At 37.9% G+C, this 13,892-nt stretch overlaps 3 protein-coding genes across 3 annotated transcripts; 1 reads left to right on the top strand and 2 right to left on the bottom strand.

The window, feature by feature from the left end:
• Window positions 1-928: 928 nt before the first annotated feature.
• On the bottom strand, window positions 929-1,975 carry LOC128731646 (glycerol-3-phosphate phosphatase-like). The gene is made up of 2 exons (XM_053824778.1): window positions 1,672-1,975; window positions 929-1,599 (listed from the first exon to the last, which is right to left on the bottom strand). Exons 1-2 carry the CDS (start codon window positions 1,927-1,929, stop codon window positions 937-939), a joined length of 921 nt encoding a protein of 306 aa, XP_053680753.1. The 5' UTR covers window positions 1,930-1,975; the 3' UTR covers window positions 929-936.
• Window positions 1,976-5,769: 3,794 nt separating this feature from the next.
• On the bottom strand, window positions 5,770-8,806 carry LOC128726756 (probable ATP-dependent RNA helicase CG8611). Its single transcript, XM_053820585.1, has 5 exons — window positions 8,753-8,806; window positions 6,825-8,539; window positions 6,571-6,737; window positions 6,128-6,389; window positions 5,770-5,990 (listed from the first exon to the last, which is right to left on the bottom strand). The coding sequence occupies exons 1-5, from the start codon at window positions 8,804-8,806 to the stop codon at window positions 5,825-5,827; spliced, it is 2,364 nt and encodes a 787-aa protein (XP_053676560.1). The 3' UTR covers window positions 5,770-5,824.
• A 444-nt stretch (window positions 8,807-9,250) lies between these two features.
• LOC128731325 (uncharacterized Golgi apparatus membrane protein-like protein CG5021) lies at window positions 9,251-10,485 on the top strand. The gene is made up of 4 exons (XM_053824435.1): window positions 9,251-9,381; window positions 9,449-9,516; window positions 9,584-9,944; window positions 10,039-10,485. Exons 1-4 carry the CDS (start codon window positions 9,367-9,369, stop codon window positions 10,222-10,224), a joined length of 630 nt encoding a protein of 209 aa, XP_053680410.1. The 5' UTR covers window positions 9,251-9,366; the 3' UTR covers window positions 10,225-10,485.
• Window positions 10,486-13,892: the final 3,407 nt, after the last annotated feature.

Genomic DNA, 13,892 nt, shown 5'->3' with positions numbered 1-13,892 from the left:
ATTTTTAGCACGTAAAACATCTCCCGTCAAATGTATTAGCAAATGTTTTTAGAGCAAAAAACAGATATCATTTCAAAATTAACACAACTTAAAGAATGCAAGTTTTGCAATGCATAATGTCTTCCAGTACAATAATGTGCAATACATAATGTCCTCCTGTACAATAATGTGCAATACATACATCCTTATCGATGTTATCAGGCGCATGGACGATACTGTTATCATTACTAATCTCAGTCTCATCGTTATTGTCTGCATAAATAGCGATATTTTCACTGCCTCCAAGGATGTCTCTACTTCTTTTGCAGACACTTTTACACGCGATTGGGCCGCATCGGCAAACCTTTGAAATATTCGGCGTTTAATGCCACTGCCAATTAGAGGCTGAATCTGACTGGTTAACATGAGTAAATTAATTACTCAATATTCAGTTGCCCCCATGTCTAAATGTCAATCGACTATTATAATTATCTCAAAACCAACAAGCTGAACAAGAACAAGCTAAACGAACATGCTCTGTAGTATTTATTATATTTGTGAAGGGACTAGAGAAGGGCACTGATCGGGTGCTGCAAACTATACTTGTTAACCTCTAGCAGTCTGTTCGGTGGTGTCTTCAGAATGGCATCGCATGACCCAACTCAACTCCAACTTCATTTAGGTTGAGATGGAGAATGGCGTAGATGTGTCCGTCAGAAGTCCCAGAATTAACGATTGACTGACTACGCTGCTAGACCAAGAGTGGTTTCGATTTCCCCTAGAGCAGGACAAGCCTGCTAAGCGGTTTTAGTGTAGTATGAGTAAAAAGGACTTTTATTTTGTTTGCTACAACAAGCGAAACATTTTATTTTAGGTACTTTTTTGCAGATTCGAGTGACAATTGTTTGACAAAAGTCCCGGCCATAAGATGCTACTGAAACTTCGTAACGGTTCGACCTACAAATACGCTAGTAAGTCACCCAGTTTAGCGAGGTACACGTCGGGAACTAACGCATTCACGGACGGATCATCGGATGCGGCATACTTTCCTATGTCGGCAGCATTATGAATACCCGTTTCGACCAAGAGCGTCTGGAAGTCGCAATTTTTGCCAAGCAAAATGTCCGTATTGCATCGATCGCCAATCATCAACGTTCGCGCGGGATCGACATTATACTCCTTACGTACAATCTCACAAATGTGAGGATTCGGTTTACCCATCACGATGGGATCTCGCTCGGCACATGTTGCTACCGCTTTCACGATACTTCCCGTACCGGGGATGACACGATCAGTCGTCGGAAACCTTTCGTCGGTGTTCGTAGCAATAAATATCACGTCGGGATTGTTCAGATAAGACGCCGCTTTCATCATCTTTACAAAGCTAAAATGTTCGTCAAAACCCACAATGACTGCTCCAACGTTGGGATCAGGCTCAAAGCTGGCGACAGTTTCGGCCAACGTTCCGCAAAGCGTGTCGGCACCGAGTCCTACATGTTGTATGCCGACGTTATCCAGTTCCTTTGTAATGCCTGTCGATCCGATGACGTAGACGGTTTTCTTGAATCCAACATTTTTTAGGTACTGTGCGGCAAGGTACGCTGTTGAGATAATGTTATCCTGTGTGGTAAACAAAAAGACTTTTTTATAGCTGCTTTCATGATTTCATTTCAAAGGAGTGACAAAACATACGATAGAAACGTTGAAACCCAAACGAACGGCTTTCTCCACAAATTCTGGTCGTGTTTTGGTGGAGTTGTTCGTCACGAAGAATAGCTGTTTGCCACACGCGATGAATTTATTGATCACATCGGGAGCTCCTGGTAACGGATTGTTATCAACCCAAATTACTCCGTCGCAGTCCGTCAGCACGGTATCGAAGGAGTCGATCCAGGTTTTAATTTCCGCTTGAGAAAGCGATGCTAGGTTTGTGCCGGTGTGTTTAGACATTTTTGCTCAGCGAGTAAAGCTAAATTCTAAGAAAATCTAATGCAAGTTTCAAACTGATTAAACACCCAGTTTATGGAGAACACGCACAGTTAGGTTCACAAAAGCATACGCAAAGATAGTAATGTTAATGCACAAACGAAATAAACAAATTTGTGCAACAAATCTGACATTGAGCAATGTCAAACACAAAACATAGCATATGTCAAAACTGCACACTGGGTGTAGCAGAGCAGAATGAAGTATATATGTTCTTTTGGTTGGTAATAAAGACCAATGAATACCATTTACCAACACCTAAATTTGGTAATAAATACTAAACAAAGAAATGAACGAATTTTACTATAATAAGATATTTATGTTACCAAAGCAATAGAAAACTAGGCAAAAACTCAATATGCCCTTGTAAGCAACAGCCCTTGTAAGAAAATACCATAGCAAGTACAGTGGCTGAAATATAAATACGGTCATATAACGTTAGACAGAACTCCATGTATGTGAACAATTTATTTCAGTTTTTATCGCGATCCCTCGCGCTTATCGTTTTCATAATATCTACTTCACATCGCCAACATCCCTTACTAATCATCTCTTCTATTCTTTTTGATAACGTTCAGAAAAATGGGTACCAGTTTGTTGGGAACAGGACCGAACTGATTTACTCTATATTCACTGATTTTTGTAATAAATGATAGCTGAACTTCAGGCTACATGATTCTATAAACCACTACGAGATGTAAGTAAAATACATCATAGAATCAAAAAAAAATGTTAAATTCGCAGCCGGGCACACGCTGGAATACCGGTATCCTTTTTCTCTCTTTACTTTAACAATTGTTTTACAGAAACGCTACGAGTAAAAACGGTAATTAAGGTAAGAGTTGAATCAAATATTCGCTTTGCTGCTAGTATATTAAAGGATTGTGAAGGAATAAATGTTTGCACAGTCTCAACCTGTAGCTGAACGTGTAATGTCTAGAAATGGACCTGTATTTAAAGCATCAATATGCGTCGGAAAATTATTCGTAACATACTTACCATTTAAGTATGTCAATTGCTATTGCTAATCCAGTTAGTAAATATAACCATCATTGCCGGTTTATCTCGATACCGGCAGATAACTCCGGCTGTGGCAATGCACGTTCAGTATTTACTGGGATAAAAACCCTAAACCCGAAATCGGGTTTTCGAAAAATTCTAAATGCTTTTTTAAACTATAGGTTTGAATTTAGAAAAAAATAAATTTCATATATTAAAGACATTTAGTCATCGAAATACAAGTCTACAATGTTTGTTTTTTTTTTAAATGAAGTACAAATTAACAAGAAAACTAGCATTTAGAAACTACTGCAGTTTGAAAGATAAGGGTCGATTTTTAAAATTATTGAAATTTTGAAAAGAAAAAGTTGCCATTTTTTCTAATTGCAGCTAAGTAATAAGATACAATTCCTAAAAACCTATCAAAAAATTGATTATTGTCAAAATGTTAGTGAATAATCATACAAATACTATGTTTGATAAACATACATAAACAAGATTTGGGTACGACCAACCGCGCCAAAAAAAATATTCAAACTTAAAACAATGCATTGTCCTAGTGTTAATAACTGGGCGTCTCCATAGGTCAGATGTGTCAAACTCATTTCATTGGCGGGCCGCATTTACACATTTCGGATAATTTACGGATCGCAAAGTTGAAGTTGAAAAGAAAATCAACATGGTTCAACAAAAAACATTTGAAAATGTACAAAAAGTTATCTTCGATATCTTTCATTTACTTATACAGATTAGTCATGTTTCAACTTAGTATTATTTATTTAACAAATTTATTTGCCAGATTTCTCGCTTTAAATCTGGCATCGTTTGTTTTTCACTATTTCATGTATTTCATGCAACGAATGCTTGAGTTTATCCAAAATTTTGGAACAAAGCAAGATTCAATCAAAATCGAGAATGACGAGGATTTGTTACGATCTGCAATTTGTTCACCATAGCAAAAGTTTTACAGTTCTACTGTCGAAATGATTGTTCTTCTCTAAAAAATTTAATGCACTCAGATCGATTGTGAAATAACGTTTGATTTTCGATAATCAATGCTTTCAATACAAAATCTCAAAACATTCTCGAGGACCGCATCCAAAGACTAAACGGGCCGCATGGCATCCACTTTAACATACCTGCCATAGGTGATTCAAGAAAAGTTGCAGTGTTTCTGCCACAATAGTTACTGATCAAATGAGTAGCTTCCACGACATTTACTGAAAACATGAAGGTACTAATTGCTTTATAAATTCCTATATATGCTCTTTAGTTTACCGAAACTTAGCAGGTGAGCTGTTTAACAAAGGTACAGCATGGGAGTATAACGATTACTTGATTTGCCTCTCCCATATCTACCTTATCATGTTATCGGACATACCATTTTTGTTTGATAAAAGTTTGATTTAAGTATTTATGTGTATTGTTATTCATCTATCAGTAACATACCTACTGTTAAGATTTGAAATGTTAAACTGTTAGCTCTTTCACGTAGCTCAATTTTCGAGGTGCTGATGGCTATTTTCCAAATGATATTTTCTTTGTCCTTCGTGTATTTTATGCCGAAGTCATTTTAATATTGAAACAATTTTTTATATTTCTACTTCTATCATAACAGCAAAAAACAATAACAACATGGAAAGGCTTCTCAAAATCCGTTGGAAACTTCATTAGTAGAAAGAATCACAGATATGGTTTCCAGTATTCACAAAAAAAAAGGTAAGTATTGAAAATGCGTTAGCAAGTTTGTTATATATCATTATAAAACAATATCACTGTACTCATTACTACATTCAACCCAAATTACACTGCGTCAAACATTGTTCCATCAACATAAGTGAGATACAGTGGCATAAATTCAGGCTCAAATTGACGTCGATTTGTTACATAAAACCTTTTAAAACTTCGTTCTATACATTTCAATCGGATTTTTTTTTTTTTGAAAATACAATTGCTAGACTTCTATCCCGGTATTTGTATGGGAGGTGCTCACATTGCAATGTGGGCTCATTTGCTTAAAACTAGCTCGGCGAGTCTAATTCGTTGCTTAACAAAACATCGAATGTTAAGATAACAAAAATAGAGAATTCAGGCTTCAGATGATGGTTTCCTACAAATGATTCCACGATATAACAAATGATATACATATAAAAACACAACACAAAATAATGCAACGAATACAAAACTTTTATTTTACAACCTTAAGTGACAACCTGTAGCACAAATGCACGACGAATTCGGGCTTTAATCTCGACATGCAATACGCCAATACGGCAATATGCTGCCATACGTATTTACTGAGAAATGTCAGGTCATGGTTACTATGGTTATGGTTATGTTAATGGTTACTATGCCATAGATTGTATGTCATGGTTATGAAGTTAGTTTGGTTTAAATGGCTCCGTAAAAGTGTTGGCTCTTTGATCTGATTCTTGACTCACGATCACGATGTTTTTCGATAGTTTCATTCAATTCTAAAATGAGCGACTGCAGTTTTTTCTGGTATATCGATTTAACGGTTATTTATTCTTGCAATTGTATGTCGCTGTATTCTTCACGAATTTTCAAAGTCGATTTAATTTGGTTTTTATGCTATGGACAATAGCTAATTAGGCTAATGCTTATGCTAATTGGGAAAGTATTTCCTATTTAAAGAAGTTATTAAGGAGTATATTTTAATGATACGCTATATTTAAGGCCAAAATTAAATATACATATAAACATATATACAAACATCCATTCTTCTTAAAATACACTTTTATTTTCCTCTCTTATTACACTCAGTGACACCGTTCATAAATGATAAGACGAGCACAGTTCTGCTCCGTGTTCTAATTCGAAAAAGGATATGATAACCATTTTATGCTTGTTTAGCCTTCTTGCGAGGTGGCCCGAGTCCACTTGCGAACTCAGATGTGTAGAGCATGCGAGACCGTTTTGTCATGCCGCTTTCGTCTAGTGTATCCATTTTAAACGTACTAGCTCCATTAGTAAGATTTCCGCCGCGTCGAGATGGCAACATATTTCTGTTATGGAGAAAAAAACATCTCAGTTAGTAATGCACTTTCAATTCAATCTTCGACTAAAGCACAACTAGAAAACCAAATCTTAAGCTAATTTAAAGCTAGCCAAGCAGATATATTTCAAAAGAAATTTAATTTACCTTGCGGTCCTTGAGCCTGCAGCTTGCTTTGGAAAACCTTGTCCGGTACGGCGCTTCAATGGCTGTTTCCGTCCCATTGGTTTAGATCCTGACAAATTACCTTTTTCCTGCTTTGACCGAGTATGGGTTTGCATAAGCTGCGACGGTGAATCACGCAGACCCAGGCTTGTCGCGTGATGCCCCATGTGAATAGCTTTGACGGCAAAGATGTGCCGAAGTTCCTTCGGGAAATTCGAATAATATCGAACCCAAGAAAAAAATGCTGTGGATAAATACATTGGATTTAGCAAAAATAATACAACTCAATAGAACTTATCGACTTTACGTAGCTTTAGTGGAGGGTGGTAGAATGAAAATAAATAGAAATAGGCAGAACGAACAAATGCATAACCTTGCTGTATATGGTATTACTTTTTTGTTTGGCACAGTTACTAATAACTTACCTTTAGTGGCACTTGTGGTTAGTTGCTCTTCTTCGCCAATCAACCGTTCATATCGATGCTGCAAATCGATTACAGCTTGCTCCTTGTTTTTAGTCAGCCTCTTCGCTCCACATTTCATGAGCTGCCCAAGAATCATGAACATACCATCTATCTTTTGCTCTTGTATCCTGAGAAATGACGAATGATGGACAAAAGAGGCAAATATTGAAAAGAAAATCAAAAATAAACCGTACGAAAATGACAATAGGTGCTACCTGATGTGCTTGTTGGCGAGGTACTGAATGTATTCCATTTCTGCAGCCTCGACGAATAGTACTGCTTTACCCGATTCCCCGGCACGTGCTGTTCGACCGACACGGTGGACATAATCGGCTAGTACCTGTGGTGCATGAAACTGTACTACTACGTCCACGGTTGGAATATCGATGCCACGAGCTACCACATCAGTGCAGAGTAACACGGACGCGTTCGCATTCCGGAACGCCTGGAATACCCCACTACGCTCGGTTTGGGTCATGCGGCCGTGCAGTTTAAAAATAGTTACATTAGGCAACAACACTTTACCGTCCGAGTCCTCGCTTGTTCCAGTCGTCGTACTCCTCTCGGTGTCTGTATTGGTTCTAATTTTGCTACCCGAACCAGCGAATTTTTGTACCGTGAGTACCTCAACCATGACATCGTAATGAAAGTCAACCAAATCCTGTGTCGCCATAAAAACTAACAATTTCGATGGTTTGCGGTGCTGTTCGAGGGCTATCAATCCACTCAACGCGACTAGTCGCGATTTAGGCGGTACGACGAGAAACCGCTGTTTCACTGTCGCCGGTATCGAGGCATACTGATCAACGTTCAGCAGTTGGTCGTTACTGTTATCGAATATTCCATCCGCTTTAACACTCGTGTCATGCTGTTCATCATTGAGCTTGCTTGTATCAACGTACGTGGGATTGCGCAAAGCTAGCCCAGCCAGCTCTTTAACTGAAGCGCTTAGTGTGGCAGACAAAAGCACGGTCTGTAAGGATCCCGCCGTTTCATCAGACTCTGAACCTTGTACACTGTGGATTGCATTTACTATCTCATTGACGTCTTTCTCATAACCCAATTCAAATAGCCGATCGGCCTCATCTATTATAACCCAACGGACACATGTAAGCGTCAGGGATTTCGTATTACGTATGTGATCGCAAAATCGGCCAGGAGTAGCGATCAGTATATTTATGCCCGCTCGCAATCTCGCTTTTTCAGTTTTCCGCTTTTCACCCCCGCACAAATATCCGGGGACAATCCATGTGTATGGTTTCAACAGCTTTAGTAAAAATTCGTAAGTCTGCAAGGCAAGCTCACGCGTTGGAACGATCACTATTGCCAAAACACCACCGGTTCGGTTGATTTTTGGTCGAATGTTGTGCAACTGCTCGACGAGAGGTAATGCGTAGGCGAAAGTCTTCCCGGACCCTGTTTGTGCCCGGATAAGAGCATCGTGACCTTTGAGCAGTCGTGGAATAGCCATGGCCTGTACCATCGTAAGGGTTTTATAGTTCAGCAGATCGACTATATTTTTCTTCGAGTGCGGATGAATTTCAAGCGAATCAATAGGCTCTTCGCTGAACAACTTCTCCTGTGGTAGCGGTACCGCCGGCAATTCTACTTTAAGATGAGTTTCATCGCGCTTATAGTTCCGTAACAACGATGAATCTTTATGAGCATCAGTCGGCAGGTCTTTTTTAGTGTACTTTTTCTTCGTTTGCTTATCTGACCGAGTCGAAGTGGCGATCTTCGGGAGTTCGACATCCGCCGAACTGGATGATTTCGAAACAACCTTTAGCCCAGTCGGTGGAATTTTATTCTCCGTATTTTTTCCAATACTTGATGCAGTGTCTGTGGCTCCGTTCGTGTGATGCCCTGTGGACTGCTGATTTGTTGACGGATGAGGGATGGATTTGGTACAATCACTACTCGGTTTGTCTGCCTGTTTAAGAGAATTGATTATGCGAGGCCGTTTACGAACAACAACAGCTTTAGACTGTGGAGCTTTTTGAAAAGTCATAGAAAATGTCCCAGACGTTTCGTTGGCGGAGTTTCGTTTTACATCTACTTTGTCATTATCATTATTCCTCGGCTGTGGAAAAACATAAATTCAGTTGTATCTGCATCTCATACGCTATTATGTTACAATGCCAACCTTTAAAACAACCGATGGAGCATCAGTGATAAAGTTGCTTAGGATTAAATCCATCTTGATTTGTGCAAACAGAGCCTTCCTTTACCATTCGTAACTGAAAATCATTACAACACGCACTTCCAACACTTTCTAGCACGCGGTATGAGACTAATCAAAATAAATAGAGCTAGTTGATAGTGTTATAAGGTTAGCTCGTACAATGCATTGATAGAGAACAGATGATAGAACTGAATGTTCTTGAATGAATTGTGTCTAAATTTTCAAATTCAGAATTCTTTCGAAAAGTATTCTATTACCTAAAAGACATTTAAAATTTAAAGAATTTGTTAGATATTTTGTAATTTGAATATCCTGAATAGTCGAATGATTCCGCAAATGCAGAACACTTATGTCAAATTACTTAACGTCAAAATAACGTGCTGCAATCGGTTGTTTACATTAGCTCCAGATCCGTAGTCAATGCGTCAAATTCCAAAATGTCAATAAGCGCTACGTATTCGACAACTTTTGGTCTGGAGCTATTTTGTTGTTTTGGAAACTAACATTCTATTGCAAAACAATTTTGTTAAAAACGGTTATTTGAGACCGGTATTATCTTACGAAGTGTAATTGCGATGGCGTCAGCGACGGTACCTTTTACCATGCGATCTGAATAGGAGAATGTTATATGTACTGTACATTTAATTTCTTTTGCAGGTTCCACTGTTGGAAGAAGCTGTACCATTCGGTGAAGATATTCAAGAAGGAATTGCAAAACATTCAGCGTACGTTGATCATCACAATTTTTGTTAACCGATCTTTCGATGCTATTAATTATCTATATTTTTTCAGGCATCCATATGTGTTATTTTTTCACGTATTTTTTCGATCATTCGCAATAGCATCATATTTATTTTGCGGCTGGTTTAGCGACAGTTTTATTACCAGTTTTGTTTTCGTGGTAATGTTTTTGTCGGCTGATTTTTGGGCAGTTAAAAATATTACTGGCCGAATGCTCATCGGGCTGCGTTGGTGGAACTACGTAGATGATAAAGGCGTGTCACACTGGATATATGAATCAAAGGGCGAGAATTATGCAGACAAGATAAACCCCCACGAGGCACGCATATTTTGGACGGCGTTGGTAGTTTGCCCCGTTGTTTGGGTGTTCTTGTTTATCGTTGCATTGTTTGGTTTAAAATTTAAATGGCTGGTATGTATAAATTTGCATGGAGATATATGAACCTATTGAAAAGCAGTAGATACTACTTTGTTGTTAATAATGCTATGCGCTTCGTCTATTTCAGCTTTTGGTGTTTATTGCTCTAGTACTGAATGGTGCAAACCTGTTCGGTTATATCAAATGCAGATTCGGAGCCAATACTAATCTTAGCACCACATCTGATTTCGTGAAAAGTCAGGTACTTAAAAATGCTATAAATTGGATGGCCGCCTCTCCCAGCAGCAATAATACCAATGCTCCCAGTAATTGAATAATGTAGTCAAATTTGCTTATAACCATAAACGTGATTGTATATTCCATGCAACCGCCTTTTTTTCTTTACTGGCTCAACAACCGTTGTATAGTCAAAAGCCTGTCTTGTTGAAGTTTATTCTGACTTCAGTTTTCTGCGTACGAGGAAGGCTCAGACCAGATTAGAACCCGATACCCGTAATTAAGAAGATCATTTTCGGAATTTGATGTGATTTATTATAGGAATAATTTTCAATGGTAACGATTAATTTGAAATAAATTTTAGACCTGACCTTTTGTGTTGCTCATTAGATTGCTTTCGCTTAAAATAATATTATTAAGTTGATTTTTTATGAAGAAACCCGGTAGCAAACAATAAAGAACATTTCTCCTCTTCCACAACTGTTTTACTCGACCATTATTTGGTAAGTTATTGGTTTATTGTTCGTGTAAATGATGTGTATGATAAGAATAACAATATCTTTTAAAATCTAGTATTCATAACTTGGGTGACTTTACTAACTCGTGACAATTTAAAACATAACAACTTGCGGTGGCCGTTCGTTTGAACGGGCATTTCAAAGCTGATGCCTGTATTTTATTGACGCAGTATGATAATAATTGACTTGTTAATCATCATAATATTTGGAGTCTGAAGCTCATTACCGACATAAATCCTGTGAACCTTCTGTGAAGCCTTCAGATTTCGCTACACAAAATGCAAATAAACATCAGACAGAAAAGGAACAGGATCCTAACTGTTAACAAAAGAGATGCAATTAAATCCATCCTCATTTGAATTATTTGAATCGCATGCAATTTAGTTTGAAATGGAATAAGAAAACACATTTCCAGCGCTGACGAAAAAACAGGACGAAACGTGCTAAATTGTTGAGTTTTGTAACAGGGTCGCATGACAAAAAGAGGCTACTTATCCTAATCGTCATCGGTTCTGTGGTTTCATTAGTGATTTCGTTTGTATTGGATGTTTTGCCTATTGACTTTTGAAGTAAGCAACGATTGGCATATCAGCCTTATTACCCAATCAAAGTTTTCGAACATGGAGGGGAAATATCACCACCTATCGGCTTATCAGTGTATGTGACGAAATCATCAAATCGATGTGGGAGCGGGACAACCCTATCTTCGATGAGATCAAACGCGTGCAGCCTCCTTGGAGCATGATCTCCTGGTACTATAGTAGCCATAAACCAGCAAAATCGCTCTCCTTGAAGGGGCGTATTTGAAACGTATTTGGAAGGCAATTAAAAACGGTAAGAAATCAAACGTTAGAACAAGAACGAAAGAAGCGTGTTTCCTCTCATTCTGGGCAAACAACGCGATTGAGCTAATCGATCATATCCGCACTATGTGACAATGCGTGCTAAGCGGACACCGTTTTTATCCATCGCTTTTGTTTTAGATGCTTTCATAAAAATAACATACTCAACGTTATGGTAAACAGTTATGGTGAGTTGCACCTCTGAAAGGTATTAAACACAGTTTACTTCTTTGTTTTGGGCTCAAAATGTATTATCAATCCGTTTAAATAACGTAAGCCTGATTATAACCTCGTGACTTTCGGCCACCTTGATCGACGTCGCCGCCCCATAGTGCGCTTAGAACAAAACGGATCAATCCCAAAAGAGATAGAATGCAGTAATCACGCACCAGAGCAATCGACGATATGGATTGATAACGCCAGAGAGAGCTAGTAATCAAACTCGGCGGATGCGTGAAAGCGAGAGGGAATATTCGAACATCATTTGAAATATCTCGTGAGTGACAAAGGCAGATCACAGGCGAACGGGTACCAGCTGGTGCAGCCTCCTTAACTCATGTTCTCCTGTTATTATATGCCTTTCTTTGGACACAAAATTCGACGTCGAAATGCTTCCGCTAAGCAGCAGCGTGACGTGATTTTCCTGTTCTGATGCTGAAGAAACGTGGTTTCGTGAGTGAGTGGATAAAAAGTAGCGAACGTATAAGGCGACCGGGTACAGTAGAAGGGCTTGGTAGGTTTTTTGAAGGTTTATTATAATTCCTTTGTGGCTTAAGTCGCGTTTTTTTTGGAAAAAAAATCCCAAGGATTGTATCTGCAAGGGAGCTATGCGGGGGAGGAAATTAAATGGTTTCAAGCACGTTTTTCTTCGAGAACGTGATGGTAAAATGGAATTGTCGGAAAAACCGAGCAGATTTTCAATAATATATTAATCATTATTCAATAAGCAAATAAACAATTTTTATTGCAAGTTTATTAACACAGCTTCTGTAATGTATGCTTGTTATTTTTAAGCTAACTTTTAATTAGAGTAATTTAGTTGATTTGTAACTATGTAGGATAGCTTTCGTCACAGCTTAGTTGCGTATCGTGCTAAATGTCGAATCGTGCTATTGAATTGCAGGACGAATCCTGGAAGCATGACAGAGTCATGCAAATGCATAACCAAATCACAGTTTTTTTTATTGTATACAGCTTTTTATTTGCTATTAGCATCTGATGCAGCAGTCTTTTGCGAATATGCTATTTTCAAAGATTCTTTCAATTTATGGCATTCGACACATTGTTTTTGTTCGTAATTTGGTTTTTATTAGCGATTAATATCACGTCTCCGAGTAAGTTAAGATAAGAATTCTTTAATGGACGTTTCGAAAGCTCAAAAATAATGCAAAAGGAACTGCAATAAATGACAGTACGATCGTAAATATGCCATGTTATGTGCTGCTTCTTGTCTGGTGTACTCCTTCTTTATGTCCGCAATGGAATCGTTGCTCCTGGGATCAGTGCAGCATCAAATTAAGGATGGGAATTCTTCTACAAAATGAGGACTATATCTTATGTCACGAAGAAATTGAAACGTCGGATACGCAGCAACAAACATATGAGAATCTCCGTTAAAAAAAAGTGATAGTGGGCTATGTATAAGAAATATATAAAAAAAATCATCATTTATCGCAGCGTTCGTGGAATCAGTTTTATATTCTTTCGTGTGTTATTTTATACACGATATAAATCTTATGTCACGAGATCACCTACATGGCCACGTAATAAGTTTTGTAATTACAACAACCCTTGGCCAATAGCACGGATTGAAATTGTTCGGAAGGTAAAACAAATAATATGGCCATATTTTAGTTATCTCATTATTTATTGTGTTAGAAATACATTTGCAGTCATCACTTTACACGGTTTTAATCTAATACTTCGATTGATGTTTTGTTATTATCGACTATAGTATAAATTATCGACTATAGTATAATACCACTCATATGTGAACTAGCAAAAGCAGTTTTGATAAGTAATAACGTATTTATTTTGTAAACTTTCGCATATGACCGAACCTACTCAGATTTAATCTAACGTTGTTAATGGAAATATATTCACCTTCATATGTAAACAATATATATCAATGATGATTTGAAGATGCTTCCGGTTTACCGATCTTTTCACATTGCAATTTTGTTGTTGTTTGTGTAGCTGAACTTAAGTTCATTAGAAAAGACAAAAATAACTCTAATGCTTTCATGAAAACATTTTTTTTAAATAACGCAATCATCGTTGGACGTATACCTAGTTTGTTAAGGGTTTCCGTAACATGAAGTTTTTACGTAACCGGAAAGTCAGTCCCTGCGTACGGGGGATAATTATGAAATCCTACATCTGGGCCATTCTCTATGAACAATTTT

Source organism: Anopheles nili, chromosome 2, assembly GCF_943737925.1.
Source record: "Anopheles nili chromosome 2, idAnoNiliSN_F5_01, whole genome shotgun sequence".
Lineage (NCBI taxonomy): Eukaryota > Metazoa > Arthropoda > Insecta > Diptera > Culicidae > Anopheles > Anopheles nili.
Note: the sequence above shows the minus strand (reverse complement) of the source record. Positions and strands in the feature narration are given on the sequence as shown.

What these genes read in the sequence shown, in the direction of transcription:
- LOC128731646 (XM_053824778.1), bottom strand. Translation starts at nt 1,929, where the DNA reads ATGTCTAAACACACCGGCACAAACCTAGCATCGCTTTCTCAAGCGGAA. An exon ending in TGGGTTTCAACGTTTCTATC is followed by an intron (nt 1,600 to 1,671) that starts GTATGTTTTGTC and finishes TTTACCACACAG; the next exon opens with GATAACATTATCTCAACAGC.
- LOC128726756 (XM_053820585.1), bottom strand. Translation starts at nt 8,806, where the DNA reads ATGGATTTAATCCTAAGCAACTTTATCACTGATGCTCCATCGGTTGTT. An exon ending in CTCCATCGGTTGTTTTAAAG is followed by an intron (nt 8,540 to 8,752) that starts GTTGGCATTGTA and finishes TCTCTTAAACAG; the next exon opens with GCAGACAAACCGAGTAGTGA. An exon ending in AACCACAAGTGCCACTAAAG is followed by an intron (nt 6,390 to 6,570) that starts GTAAGTTATTAG and finishes ATTTATCCACAG; the next exon opens with CATTTTTTTCTTGGGTTCGA.
- LOC128731325 (XM_053824435.1), top strand. An exon ending in GGAATTGCAAAACATTCAGC is followed by an intron (nt 9,517 to 9,583) that starts GTACGTTGATCA and finishes ATATTTTTTCAG; the next exon opens with GCATCCATATGTGTTATTTT. An exon ending in GTTTAAAATTTAAATGGCTG is followed by an intron (nt 9,945 to 10,038) that starts GTATGTATAAAT and finishes CGTCTATTTCAG; the next exon opens with CTTTTGGTGTTTATTGCTCT.